Here is a 14815-nt window from a genome sequence, read left to right as displayed (position 1 = left end):
CATAAACTAAACTAGCAAACCCGCTTTAAAAACTAATTAAAACTAAACTGAAATTGAAAACAAAAAGTCAAAACTAAATAAAAATAAAAACTAGTGAAAAATTCAAAACTATAATAACCTTGGAAGGGAGATGAACCGGCACCATCAGGTTCTCCATAAAAAGCCAACGCAGAACAATCACGGATCAAGAAAGCTGGCCTAAGAAATGTAAATGTTTTTAATGATGTAATTTTATTTAAAGTAATTTATAGAGTATGATGAACGTGGTCTATTGAGAAGTACATTTCTTCCATTGAGGAAACAAAGTAGGTTGATCTGACTTTTTCTGAGCGCAGTTTCTCCACTAACCCATCGACTCGCTCTAGTAGACGGGCCGTGTTCATTCACACGGAGTTCCCCCTGTGCTCACCGGAGTCCTTCCCCTCTTCATTTGTTCCCCTTTCTAACTCTTCAAATAATAAGAGCACAAAAAGTTCTCTGAATGTATATCCAGATATTTGTCCTCATCCCCTCTGACATTTGAGGATCAACGCACTTTACAATCTTATAAAAAGTGCGCCTTAAAATAAAAACAAGATTAAATATGCTATGTGGGTATTGTGTGTTTGTGTTGTATTTGATAAGACAAGCATTAATACAAGTGCAACCTCTGGTCCCACACTAGTGATGTTTCTTTCAAAGAGAAAGGTCTTGTTTTGGTTCCTTCTTTCGCTTCTCGCAATGAGTCATAACAAGTCAGAGGCAGACGTGCACAAAAGTGAAAGTTGTTGATTCTCCAAGACGAGTAAGCTCTTACAAAATGGTGTCAATCAGGAAGAACCGTTTAAATCGCAGTATAAACTATCCTCACCTCAGTGCATAGCGACAGATAATCACATGTCTTTAACAGATTTAGAAAAAAATTATTTTCCCAAAAAAAAAAGAAAACCACATTATCTTGAGTAAAAAGCACATTGCGCTAGTTAAACAAAATTAGGATAAGTCACCGAAAACACCCCTTGTGCTGAGATGGCGTTTGAATCTCACAATAGTCAAGAGGAGCTGCAACAGGTCAGTGAAAAGGAGTGATGATCTCAGCAAAAACCACCTGACGATGTTTGAATCAATAGTTTTCTGGTGTTGCTTGGCAACAGTCGAGTCGATATGAAACAGAGATTTTTGGACAGTCTTTGTGTTGTGCGTCTCAGCTTTTGGGCTGTCGGAGCAGGCCGCGGATCCTGCGCACCAGGGCTTGGATGAAGGTGTAGCGGGATCGCACCTGGCTGTACAGGCCCTCCACCTCCAGCAGCTTCCTCTGCAGAGCCTCTCCGAAACCCGCCGCCATGTCGCTCTTCAGCTGCAGTCACACACAGAGCGGATGAGCGGAATCAGGAACACATTAAATACACACACAATGTTTGCAGGCGTTGTAGATGCTCAGCGGGCAAATCGCTTACCAGGTCCAAGTCCTGTCGGCTGACTCTGGATAAACTGATGCCCCGACCTCCACTTGCCTGCAAGCCGCCAAACGAGTCTGAAAAAGAAAAATGAATGAAGTGCACGAAGCTTTGCGTGAGAGCTTTCTGCTCATTGTGTGACGGCCGCTTTACATGTGCACACGTCTGTGGCATTTTTTTCTCACCGTCTGTGAGGCGAGACCTATACAAACTGGCTCCGGGCATCAGGGAGTCTTTGGGGTCGGTGGGAGTGCAGTGCAACAGGTAGTACTCCAGGTGGCGCCACAACACAAACAAACAGGTCTCTATGACGTCTGAGGCAGAGGCAGGTTAAGGTTAAAAAAAAATAAAGTTGAAAAGATTTTCATCCCCGTTTTTTTGGAGTTTCCTCTTATGTCAATGTGATGGTTCTGGGACAGATGATGTTGCATGTCTACAGACTGTAAAGCCCTCTGAGGCAAAATAAATGGAACTGAATACTGATGGACGATAGGCGAGTCCTGTGACTAACGCTGTGCCTTCAAAGGCCAAAGGATACAGGAGCACAGGGATAGCAGCTTGGCTCGGTTGTTGATCAGCTGGACCAGTCGTCTCTTGGCCAGTAAGCTCCTCTGGACGGATGAGATTTTCTCCACCCCTCCTGGGCCCAACACCAGGCCTTGGCACAACTACAGAAAGACGCCTGTGGTTACAACTCTGGAAAATGCAGGCTTTTTTTTGCCTCCACTTCAAAAATGTACCTATAATGTACAGCGGTGTGGCGAGTGTATCGGTCCGTCATTACCTCCTTGAGCTCCTCAGGAGGCAGCTGATCCAGGGTCTGCAGCTTGCCCAGGCTTTGTCTGTGACTCTGGTGGAACCGGAAGAAATCTGCAGTGCTGTTCTTCAGCAGGTACAGGACCAGACCCAGGCTGGGGGCCCGGGAGTAAGCCATTGACGGCAGAGTGGAGGACAGATCTTAAAAGAAAAGCAGAGCCGTGGTTCAGTCTCATACTTGAAATGCCAATTTGTGGTAAAAAGCTAAAAAGGAAATGTTACTTATCAGCTCGGAAATTGATTATTAACAGGTTATGTTTTGTTTAAGGAACAATTCTTAAACAGACGAGCATTGTCCTTGGTATTGGCAGCGTCACCGACCTGCGCGACCTCCGTCCCTGCCAGCTGGCTCGCTGCCCGACGGGCTGAAGAGGCAGATGCTGAACTGGGCCTGGTCGGAGCTCTGATGCAGCAGAGTTTGGCAGTACTCGATGATGTTAGCACACACCTAAGGACACAGAGGACAGCACCGCTCAGGTCAGACCACGCAGTCCTGAGGAACATCATGGCAGCGCATACGTGACTCAACACACGTTAGCTCAGTGGCATTTTTAGGGTCCATTTTACTGTTGGAACATGCAAAAGGTGTACTTGGTATAATCCAACTAGGAGGAGACGACTCACCCCCCCCCCCTTACCATAAAGCTCTCACTATTTCATTTATAGAAGACTTCATGACCGACCTGTTGCATGGCAACCTCCATCTCCACTCGTCTTTCTGCCGAGTCTCCAGGTGCAGCGATCTCAGCCTTCTTCAGCAACCTCTCCCGCTCGCTTCCCACCAGGCGGCCGAGCAGCGTCAGACAGAGACGCTGAAAGAATAAACAGACTCATTATCAACCGTGCAATGCATTAATAAAATGCATTAGTAAGACAAAGGGCAGAGAGGGGAAGCTGGGCTCACCTGGAATCTGTTGATGTGTCCCTGGAACTCCATAAGAACAGCACTGTTGACCTCCCCGCCGGTCTCAAGGGCACCTGAGAGACAAAGCCGCACATGAACACCACCATTCTGAACGTGAACCTGTGGTCTGCACAATGCAGATAGATAGCAAAGTAAATGAGCAGGGAAGAGGGGCTGCAGTATTGTACCTGGCAAAGCAGTCTTACTGATGATGCCAGTGAGCAACGAGAGTTCCTGCAAAGCTCCCATACTGAGCTCCTGACAGCGCAACAGCGACTGGATGGTGTCGGCGTGCATGATCAGCCACTGGAGAACCTAGACTCAAAAACACACAGACAGAAATGACAAAGTTAACGTAACGTTCACGTTTGATGTAATGAACATCGTTAAGGCTGGCGCATGCTTCTGCGCAGTTGTATCGACGCACTTGTTTCAATTCATGGTTCTAAAAGGTTTGCGTGTGTTGCAGAGCAATTCACCGCCAGAACAACAGGCGGAGTAACGTGTTTCTGTTGAAGACGACCTAGAGAGTCACGTCTTTGTGTGTGGAAGTTGTTGGTTAGTTTGGTTAGTTATTTATCATAGACTTTATTGCCCCGTGCATCGCCACTGCTGCTTTTCATCAAGGACACATTTGTCCCATATTTTCCTCCACAACTTTGTGCACCTCTCGACCGACAAACCGGCGTTTGTGGCGATCCCCCTCCGTAAATCAAACCCGCTTCTACAACCCACCAATGACGGCTTGTATAAGCGGTCATATTTACGCATTTCTTCCGACAAAAGCTCTTCAATCTGATCCGTTCTCTCGTAAACATTCTTCGTTTTAATAATGGCGGTATCGGGCTATGAAAACGGAAATGTGAGACTCCGGAAAGGACGTAGTTAGCGGACCAATCGCAGCCTTGCAGGCTGCGAGAGGCTTGTGTCCCTTTCGACGCAAGCCTAGAAAAATGGGTTGACACACGCAAGGAGGTGTGAAAAGGCACTTGCGTCTGTGTTTCCTTGCGTCGCTCTGAAAACTAGGCTTTAGTGATAGTCTTGTGTTTACCTGTGCCGCCCCCTGCTGGTGGTTCATTGTTGTAGAGGTCAAGATCACTTGAAAGAGCCTCAGGGTGGGGAGGAGAATCTGTCTGTAGCGGTCCATGGGGCTGGGGATGAAGCCCGAGGGGTCCCTCATCATCCTGTGGACCACCAGCAAACACACACAGATCAAGGTGGTGCTAACAAGAGACATCGTAAGAATAGACGTCATCTGAACAATTCTTTTGAGGAAGATCACTCACTCACTATAATAACTGGCCCGCTTTGTGTTGCTTTAGTCAGGAATTACAAACCCAAAACATAATAATAAACCCTTGATTGCTACATTTTTTCCCCAGTAATGAAAACACACTTTCCCTCACTCTTCACTTCCATACCTGTGTGCATCGCTGTCAGGTATCATGTCAAACACCTGGCACTCTATCAGCTGGGCCACCAGCCCACAGCGCAGCAGCTCCACCGCTCCCTGACCCGTCTTAGCCACACGAGTCAGCAGAGCCTAAGAACACACAGCAGAGGTACGGCCTTTAAAATCCTGCACTTACAGAGGCTTTGGACCGAAGTTACCGGTCTACTTTTGGGTTGTTTGTTTTGCGCTCACCATCTTGCTCTCATAAATGTAGAGTGGTTTGAGGAGTGGCGGCTGAGGTGCGAGAAGGCTCTGCAGTGCGGAGTCGTCCTGCCTCAGGCTCTCCACCAGCGACCGCAGGTAGCCACTGTTGCAGACGTAAACCAGCCACTGGTTCTGGCGGTCGATGGAGAGGATCTGGTCGAGCACCGCCAGAGCTAACATCTGACCGTCGAAGCAAGCGCAGAGTGTGAAACCAATACAGGAAGGCCCTACTCTCAGGTCTTCAGACTAATTTTTTCTCGTGAATACTTAATTCCATAACGTTGGTTCTTACCCGGCTGATTTCATGGCCGTCGCAGGCGTCCCGACACACAACCTCCATGAGCGCCTTTCCGTAGCTCTCAATGATGGCGAGGTTCTCTCTTTGCAGTTTGGAGAAACCGTCTTTGGGGGCTGTGAGACGCTCCCACATTGCTTTCCCTGCTGGAGGGATGGAGAGGAAGATTTTCTCAGTTCTCTGAAGAGTTATCTGTTAAAAAGAAAACTGGCCCTACAGAATTCAGACATCCGTGTTGTACCTGTCTGCAGAGTGTCTGGTTCTTCCGGCTTCTGGGCGATTTGAAGGTAGTACAGCAGGGAGCCATACAAGTGAGCACGCAGACGCTGGTATCCACCTCCTGAAAGTGCCACGGATAATATAAAATCTAACGCCACCCAGGTTTATCAGAGCAACATATCCACCTTGATAAATGTGGGTTTACGGCATCACTAACCGGTGCTAAGGATGAAGTCCAGCAGCTTGCGGAGAATCAGGTGCAGGGCCGAGTTGGCGATGGAGGCAAAGCCAGAGGATGCTTCTAATCCCGCCCCCTGCTGCTGCTCGGACAGGACTGATTGGCTGAGGTGGGCTGTCAGAGTGAAGACCGCCCCAGCAACAATGGGCATCAGTTCTCCTACTGCCTCCTCAGACAACACCTGGGAAAGGACAGCATTTACATTTAGTTGGTATAACAGTTGCCATGCTTATTTTTTAAATTGGATTTCTGCACTAATTGCCCCCTCTGTGTGCAAAACATCCTCACCGACCTTTTCATGCAGGTCTAGCAGCAGGTCTCTGATGATGAGCTGCCTGTCATCGGTAGGTATGAGATCAGCGGGGCAGGCGGTCAGCAGCGTCTCCACCAGGCTCCTCCAGGACCGCAGTGCATGACGCTTTGCACTTAAACTCTGACGGACACGATTGCGCTCCACCACCTGCTGCAGGATGGAGTTCACCTCCTAGACGGATACACAGCGGGTCAAATATGAGTGAATTCACCGCTAAAAAGAGAGAAGACTGCTAGGAAGAATCTCTGGAGCGCTCTTGATCCCTGCTGCTAAATTACACACACAAAATGAACTTGTGTTTGTTCCGGTTAACTGACCTCCATCAACAGGGGCCTCTGGCCAATAGCTGCTATTCCCTGCAGTGCATTCACCTCAGCTACCAGCACTCTGTGTAGCAACTGTGAGAAATGAAAAAACAAAATACGACCCATCAGCGGGAAATCAACAACACAAAACGGGAAGTTGATGGTCTCAACCTGGAAACCCACCTTCACGTTGCACACAGTGTGTCCTTGCTCATTGATGTGCTCACAGTTGGAGATGACCTGCTCTATCTGAGTGCGCTCAAAAAAGTCCAGCTGCAGCAGCTCAGGCATGTCCTGGCTGAAATCAATGGCGTCCAGCACACTGAGCAACTTCCTGCGCACTGATGGCATCAAACAAGGAAAAGTTAGCACCCATCTGGTTTGATTCCAAAAGAACAAGCGGCTTGAATGGATGCTAGAATAAATCCCCTTTGTGTGTGAAGAGTAATTTAATGTTAATGACTGGATTTATATAAATATTTAAACGTGTACTTGTGTGCATCGCACAAACCTTTAGAAACTGTGTCAAAATGCAGGAAGCCACTGACTGATCGGGTTTCTTCTTCCATTCCAGATTCCCCGTCAGCTGAAAAGAAAAATGATGAGGTTTGAGGATCACACATTGACGAGCCGTCATATGATCGGGACTTCAAGTGGACGGAAGGTTGTGCATTCAGGACTTTCCGTATGCAATTTAAAACTAGTTTAGACCATAAAAATTAAGGGCCAGAATGACTTTGTTTGTTTGGAAAGGAATCACAACATTTAAATAGGTGCTTCACGAGGATTAGACAACACACCTGTATGTTGAGTGTGCGGCTGATCATCCAACAGGAGGCTGACTAGGCGTTGTGTGTGTGACCGCTGGCGGTTCAGTGAGGTCACTCGCAGCTCAATGGCAGCTGTCTTCATCAGCCACGACATCTGGGAGAGGGCAGCGATCTGATTACCTGAGGAAAGTAGGAGGTAGAATCCAAATCAATGAAAAGAAAACATAATCTAAAAAAAATTACTATCACTGTGTTTTCATAAACACACACGTTCACATTTTGAGTGACATACTGCACAAAAGCTACGCTGGATTCGCTTTCAGCATGAAGACAAAACAACTAATTTGCAGCTTGAGAGCATCCAATCACAACCCTTGGCTTTATTCTATATTTTTGGGACGGGGGAGATAAGCCGGGAAACTGAACTTACTGGGCAGGATGAAGGGCAGGTGCTGCAAGTGAGAGAACAGGAAGTCCTGGCTCGTCCTCAAATAGCGCATGGTAGGTCCTGATGTGTCGGGACAGGCGCAGAGCTGGTAGATCACCTGAGAGAAGGAGATGAAGGGAAAATAAATTAGCCCACACAAATTCCACATACACTTTAACCTACTAGGTAAAGGAGGGGAGTATTAGAGAGTAAAGTACTTGGTAGCAGAGCTCAGCCAGGTGTGGTGCTTGCTGTGTGAGTACAGGTCCCGATCTCTTCTCCGTGCCTCTCTGCAGCAGACTCAGGATGGCGTGCAGGCAGCTGCGGGGGCATCCCAACACACCTGTAACACAAAAAAAACACACCGTCAACTGAAGGAGGAACATAGAAACATTTAGAAAATCCCAGGGCGACCGACAGGGCCCGGGCTCTCACCTGGGTCCTGGAGGTTGGTGGAGGAGACCGGCTTCTTCACTTCATAGCCCAGAAGATACAAGGCCAGGTTTGGCGTCTTCAGGTCCAAGGAGGTGATGAGCAGGTTGAGCATGTGGATCTGAGTTTCATGTCGGATTCTTGCAACCTTGTTTTGTGAGTCAGAGTCTGGAGGTAATGAAGTAGGTGAGTTAGATTGTGGCGGTTTTGACAAGGGGTTTATTTTATTAAAAAGACTTGTCTCTCACCATCGCCGTTCTCTGTTCCCTCCTCTGCCTCTTCACTGTCCAGACACTCCACAAAGCCTGCCATGAGCTTCTCACTCACCGACTAGAAAGACAAAGACAAAATGAAAGTTCTCAACTTCAAAACGCAACACGTTTCCTTCATGGCAACAATGAAGATCACTAGCTTTCCTATAGCATAAAATATTAGTATACTGATATACATGTAGCATGCAAATACATTTAACAGAATACTGCAGTGTTTATACTTCGCTTGATACATTTTGGATAAATGTAATTAACATCGAATGGTATAAAAAGATTGGCCCTCCAGGATTTAATTTTATCCAATTAAATACGTAAACACAAAGATATCAAGTTACTTGATATTTTGATACTTGATACTAAAACATTCTGGTTTTGTTCATTTGCTTGACGCTTATTATTTGTGAAATATCGTAAATTGTTGTGGGAATAAATGTACCTGGTCGTGTGTGAAATCTCCCACCAGCCTGGTCTGGATGTTTGGGTAGTTGGCGATACGACGCAGGATCTTTGCACTCTGGAAAGCAGCCTCTGGATTGGAGCTGCTGTGGTACAGATACCTGCAAGGACAAACATAAGCTGCCGTTAAGTTACAGTTAGCCTAGACAAATTAGCATTTTAAAGGGTAATTTTAGGCATTTTTCTTAAACATATTCATATATACACAAATAAAACTTATGAGCAGACTCAACAAAATAAAAATGTATTGAAACCTGGACGCTCTTACCTTGCAATATTGACAATGTGATCCGCCCTCAGAGTTTGAGGACTGACCCCCTGGAGGAGCTGCTCCAAGGGGGAAACCAGCATGGAGGCCTGGCTCTCCCTGAGGAGGTCCATGAACACCACCTCCTTCTGCAGAGCCAAGTCCAGCAGGCACAGGCAGCGGAGCACCGCCGACTCCAGGTGCTTCTTACCTGTAAAGAGGAGGAGTGACGGAGCATGTTGTCAGAACATAAACACATGTAGAAACAATCTCACTTTTCCCCGACAGCAGCTGCGGATGATCTCTCACCAGGGAAGGGGCCGTAGGTGTCCAGCTGGCGCACACCCTCCTCCAGCAGGCTGAGGCAGAGTGCCAGCATGGGTGAGTCGTTGAGCAGGTGGAACATGATGCTGTGGCCCGGCGGCTTGTGGGCCGCGACCTGCTCACCCTGCAGCTCGACCAGCTCCTGGACAAAGTCTGATGGCTGGGGCTTGTACTCCCGCAGCAGCTTGTGGAACACCTCCAGGACTCCATCGACAACCTCCCACTGAGCCAACAGATGCATGTGAGGTTAAAAAGGGGCCTACATGCATATTTGCATGCAGCTTTATTTATCCACCTTATGGGACACCAGGGAGCACTAGACAGCACTTTACCTTCTCAGCTGGACGCCGATATGCTCTTGTGGGGAAGGGAAGGAACACAGAGTCACGCAAGAAGCTCAGGTAGGGCTGAAAGCCTGGCACGCGTCGCCCCGCCCCTAGGTTGACAGGCAGGCTGCTCTCCACCAATGTGCTGATCAGGTGACAGAAGCCTCGTGTCAGGGGATACTCTTCAGAACTTGACTCGATCTCATTCAGCTCCACCTGAAAGCCGAGAACCAAACGAAGAAGTCAGTAAGTTTGTCATCCAAATGTGCATGTACTTTACAGATTATGCAATTATTAAACAGGAAGTGTTTTTTTTCATACAACTTCGCTAGATTCCGCAGCATTATTTAGCATAACAACACATTTGAATCTTTGAAAATATTGAACTATTGTTCGAATAAGAGACAGAAATAATTCTCACCTCAATTCCCGCAGCCTGCCTCTGTCCTGGGGCTCGCACTGTCTGAAGGATCTGTAGTAAAAAAACATGAAGTTATCAAACTTAAAATGAGAGTAAACTTTGAAAAGAAAAAACTCATTCTCAACATTATGAGAATACAGTCTGTTTGATAAAGAATACACCCAGATCGGAATACATTCACTACTTGACAGAGTGAAGACTAAATTTAATATAGTTTATACGTGGCAGACTTTTCCTCCTTATAAAATTCTCAGCCAAACGGTTTTATTGGTAAAGTAAAGGCTAACCTGAGTGTACTCCAGTGACTGCCAGAGTGAGGCAGCGACCTCGGGTGACTTCCCAAAGGCTGCCAGGCAGTGCAGGAGCTCGGCCTTCAGGACGGGAGGAACGCTGCACTGCAGCAGACCCAACATCACTACAACCGGGGTCCACTGGGGATGCTCGCACAACGCCAGTCGAGCATTTTCACTCTAGACCAAAACAAAAAAAACATCATAAAAAAACACACCCCAATAAAATTTGGATAAGAGAGATCTCAGCAAACAGAATCTCGTTTTGTTACCCATGTGATGATGGTGGTGAGCAACTGCAAAAATGAAGTGAGTCCTTCCAGCTCCCTTTGGGTGATGCCCCTCGGTGACGGGTGGCGGTACTGTGATGCGTCTGGATTTGGGAAGTCTCGCCACAGGTTCTCGTGGTAGAGCATGAGGGAGTGAAAGAAACGTTCCCAAGACACCGGGCTGCCCGAAATCCCCTGGATGTTGTCACCTGCCAACATGAGCTTAGTTGGCATACATATACATACACCTACATGTGCGCTATAAGTTATGATCATTCTTATTCAATCGCAAATGACAAATTTACAACGTTTTTTCCTAAAAACATTAATTTGCTCTTACTGCGTGTGGCTCCGTTAGTTTTAAGCAGACTGAAGGCGTAGTGGGCACACTGAGGGCCATTGGAAAGCCCCTTCAGCATACGTAGGTAGGAGACATAGAGCGTGGAGGGCAGGAGATCTCCCATCTGACGCACAAACTTGGACAGAACCACCTACAATAACACACAAGAAAAGAGAAACCTTTAACAAAAAGCCAATGTACCAATCATGCATTGCAGAAGTCTCTGAACATTTCCCCACCTTTTTACCTGCTACAATTCTTAGTGTGAGGAGAAATTGATTTGAAACAAGGTTCCAGAAAACACAGCTCCTACCTGTTTATGTGGAGGCCTTTGCGGCGCCATTCCCAAGTAAGATCCATGCAGGGAGGTGTGTTGTAGAGACTCTGTGTGACACCAGAACTCCAGACCCAACTCCAGCCCGAATGAGTCCTTACTGTAAAACTCTCCTATCTGGAAAAGAAAAAGCAGGAACCAACACCGTTAAAAATGCCATTTTTCTTACACAAAATTCCCCTTGTTCTGACTGCTCAGTAACATTTAGAAGAGCATTATCGGTTAGACGCATCATAGATGAGGTCTGTGTGTGTGAGAAAAAACACTCACGAGGACCATGAGGTGGTCTAAGTCCTTGCGTAACGATGACGGAAGCTCACTGTCCATCTGTAAGGACATGTGCACCAGCCGGGCATCCTCATCCGCACGGTTACGAAGCTGTTTTACCTACAAGTTCATCAAAAATATGTCCGTTCAACAATTGAATGAATATGAATGAAAAACTACAACCTGATAACACACAGTAGACATCTGCAGCATCCCTCACCTTCATTGGCATGAGTGCCAGGAAGTCTGTGATGAGTGAATGGAGGCGGCGGATGTAAAACTCTTCCTGGGCCAAACTCTCACACCCTAGAATGCCCTCCTTCATAAACAGGAAGACATCTCCCAGTAGAGCCTGGTCAGCCACAGCCTCGTCTGCCTCTGTGAACTCAACCAGGGCTGCATCAAAGATTTTTTTTTTAATTACTCCTTTAAAAATGGCCACTATCTTTGAGACCTCATTCAAAAAGATCCATTCATTCTACAGCTGAAAGACATATTTAATGAAAGTCCAAGAAAAAAGGACCTTACCGCATCCCTGTGGAAGCTGAGAAAGAACCCTGAGAGACAGAGCCCAGGCCAGACGACACACAGCCTGCAGACCCGGAAGCTTCCACGGCTGGCCATCCATCAGACGGCTGTGTACGGCCGCCACGTATTGCCTGTCGGTCAGCAGCGGCAGTGTCTGGATCAGATCTAGGAGGACCAAAAAGAGAGAATCTTTCACAAGCTGCAGAAGAAAACAGCAATCGTATTCATAGCAACAAGTACGATGTTAAATTATACACATAATATGTACTTAACATGCTCCTACCTTCTCTGTCTTCGGTTCCCTGTTCTACAAAACGGACATCCAAGCAGTAGAGAAGCCCCATGACCAGAGCCAGGCTCACACTGTCCAAGGAGCCGTCAGCTTGAGCGGTCACTGTCTCCAGGTGGCCGATGAGAGCCAAGGTGTCATCTTTCGACAAAGGCGATTGGCAGGTCCATGAAAACAGGCTGTCTGCCAGGGCCTGCCGGGATTCTTTAATGAGATCAGAGACCTTGGGAAAAGAGAATGAGTCAATTCTGGTCCACGTACCATTTCCTTCTTCAGTGACAACAAAACCTCCTGGCTTTACACTATTCAGGTAAGGGAGAACCTATTTCAGGCATAATGATCTTTCAAATCAACACAAAAAGGTTTGCCCCCACCTCTTTCCTGTGCTTCTCATTGCCCAAACCGCGCTCCTTCTGCAGTCGTTCAAACTCATGCGTCACATTTATCTCGGACACCAAGGTTAGGATGCGTTTGGTGAGACCCTGGATCATGAGTTCATCTGTGAAACGCGTCGTCAACGCCACCAGCTCTCCACTGAGAAAAAACGAAAGCACAGGTCAATAAAAAGCAACGTGGGTGTTGACAGGGAAAAAAACATGACAATAACGGGGTAATTTGCTGGAGCCTCAAATACACGCTTCTTTGCACATCAGTGCTGGTTGTAGAAAGGATTCTTACCTCAGGTCCAGGGTGAAAGTCTTGCCATGCCGTGATTGTATGAGTGTGCGCAAGGCGTTGGCCACGCAAAGTTTTCCATCCCAGTAGAGCAGCACCGCGACCAGACCTCGTGTTAGACCTGGGAAATGGGGCTGCTGTTGCTCACCTGGACACAATGAATATATTTAGAGAATCAATAGTGTGAAACTTCAATGTCTACTACTGAAAGTAATGCAAGGGATTGTCTCCAAATCATGAATTTGATCAAGACAAAATAGACCTTTTAAAACAATTAGGATTGATGTATTTGAAATTCTACATAAAACAAGCGCACCAAATTTACCCGATAACTTCCTTTACAACCTTTTTTCAAAGTCGTGCATTTTTCTTATGTCCACTCTACCTGCCAAAAGAAGCTCCAAAGCCGCCAACTCTCCAATATCAAACAAATCGCTGAGGATGAAGGCTTCTGAGAGTAACTGCTCCGGAAGAAGCCGTGACCCCTGCTGACCTTGGATGGCGATGCCCTCTGTGCTCGCTTTACGCACCTTCTCTCTCTGCTCAGCACTCTTTGGCTGAAAATGAACAGAAGACCAGATCCTATTAATATAAGAAGCCTCAAGACACACTGTAATTCAACATCAATCTGTCTGCACCAAGAAAGTCGTTACAAATTATTTGCGCCTGGACGGTATCTCACCGGGTTTTTATAGAGGGAGAGAAAATTTGGTTTGTGTTTCTTCAGCTGCAAGTCGAGGAGGTGGACACTCTCAGGCAGTCTCCTCAACACCGCCCCGTCCACGGTCTCCCACAACTCCTTCAGCGGCCCCCACAGACTGGCTCCTGGCCGGATGAATGAGATTTTGTCAGTAAACGTGCAAACAGACTCTCTATTGTGTCGGTTTCCTAGAACAATATTGCCATTGGTTGGTTTTACTCAGCAAACGTCAAATTCTGTTGAATTAATGTCGAAGAAACAAAGGTGTGCATGACTAAACGTATGCTTGATGGTGTAGATTAAGCCGGTTATAGTTTAAATGTATTGATTTGGGATTTCTAAAATACACTGACTCTCTGCAAGTGAAGCTACATTGAGTCTGGACGTTAGTTTAAATGTTGCACACAAGCTTTTCTGGGGGTTTGGGCGTGAACAACTTTGGAAATCACGGTGAGCATGCCAGGAAGTGATGGCAAATATATCTTTGCTGGTTCCGAGTTGAGATAGTTTCAGTTTAGCTTCCAATGCACGTTGAGTAAACTCGTCGGCTGACCCATTTGACAGAGAACAGAGAAGTCATACTGAGCTCATTTATGACGTGGAAACACGATAACGCGAACGTTAACCGCGTGGCAGAGTAAATATTAGTCAGGTTAAACACGTTCACCCACTGAATAACAGTTAGTCCGACATTAGCTGAACTCATTTTACTATGCTAATTTAGCTTAGCAGTCTGCTATTGAGAGATCCATCCCCATGTGGTCAAAATGTCACATGCAACTAAACTGGCACTGAAAAGGGAATGTGCCGGTATTTACTTGTGAAACAACCATCGATAACCACAGCTAGGAATTAACACAAGTATGCTACTTAATGAAAGAAATGTAGTTCATACCCGAATTTACCGCCATCTGTGCCGCCATGATACACTCGGAAAATCGCACAGGAGCAGGTTCTGGATTTGTGCCGGTGTGAAATTTGGAATAATTAATTGTATAGACAATTCCCCATTTGTATATATATATACCTTAATATTAGGTAACTATTTCGGTACAATATTTAAAACATTGCCTTATTTATGTATAATCCCTTCAGGCGAGGTCCTCAGACCGTAGGAACCATATCTACGGTAGGAACCGACAAGCAGTTAGCCGGATGGGACTTTTAGTTTACCGACGCAGACTAACTCTATTATAAAATTGAAATTGTGTTGAATAAATTTTATTCTGTCCCAGATGGTATTTTTCATGACATTTGGATTAACG

The 14815-nt window shown here is 46.5% G+C and overlaps 1 protein-coding gene across 3 annotated transcripts; it reads right to left on the bottom strand.

Moving 5' to 3' along the window:
- Positions 1–212: 212 nt before the first annotated feature.
- Positions 213–14695, bottom strand: LOC120812479 (nuclear pore complex protein Nup205-like). Of its 3 annotated transcripts, none has more exons than XM_040168513.2 (42): positions 14446–14695; positions 13533–13675; positions 13236–13407; positions 12854–12998; positions 12550–12709; positions 12170–12398; positions 11887–12051; positions 11579–11754; positions 11362–11478; positions 11071–11208; positions 10758–10908; positions 10421–10626; positions 10146–10328; positions 9859–9909; positions 9444–9653; positions 9097–9334; positions 8809–8998; positions 8521–8641; positions 8061–8142; positions 7816–7980; positions 7599–7723; positions 7384–7498; positions 6984–7133; positions 6695–6769; positions 6367–6524; positions 6196–6276; positions 5858–6049; positions 5545–5746; positions 5350–5448; positions 5106–5254; positions 4802–4993; positions 4578–4699; positions 4208–4340; positions 3345–3471; positions 3157–3230; positions 2936–3064; positions 2574–2700; positions 2221–2393; positions 1975–2104; positions 1622–1750; positions 1437–1513; positions 213–1336 (listed from the first exon to the last, which is right to left on the bottom strand). In XM_040168513.2, exons 1-42 carry the CDS (start codon positions 14471–14473, stop codon positions 1184–1186), a joined length of 5982 nt encoding a protein of 1993 aa, XP_040024447.2. In that variant the 5' UTR covers positions 14474–14695; the 3' UTR covers positions 213–1183. The 3 variants fall into 3 exon arrangements, with proteins under 3 accessions (XP_040024447.2, XP_040024448.2, XP_040024449.2); XM_040168514.2 differs by having other exon boundaries at positions 5106–5251; XM_040168515.2 differs by having other exon boundaries at positions 11579–11736; positions 14446–14685.
- Positions 14696–14815: the final 120 nt, after the last annotated feature.

This window comes from Gasterosteus aculeatus, chromosome Y (genome assembly GCF_964276395.1).
Source record: "Gasterosteus aculeatus chromosome Y, fGasAcu3.hap1.1, whole genome shotgun sequence".
Lineage (NCBI taxonomy): Eukaryota > Metazoa > Chordata > Actinopteri > Perciformes > Gasterosteidae > Gasterosteus > Gasterosteus aculeatus.
The sequence above is the reverse complement of the archived record's forward strand: the minus strand, read 5'-3'. Positions and strand labels throughout refer to the sequence as shown.

Coding starts and splice junctions, on each gene's coding strand:
- LOC120812479 (XM_040168513.2), bottom strand. CDS start 14,473: ATGGCGGCACAGATGGCGGTAAATTCGG. Junction 8,999..9,096: donor CACCTACGGCCCCTTCCCTG/GTGAGAGATCAT, acceptor TCCTCTTTACAG/GTAAGAAGCACCTGGAGTCG. Junction 6,277..6,366: donor ACACTGTGTGCAACGTGAAG/GTGGGTTTCCAG, acceptor CATTTCTCACAG/TTGCTACACAGAGTGCTGGT.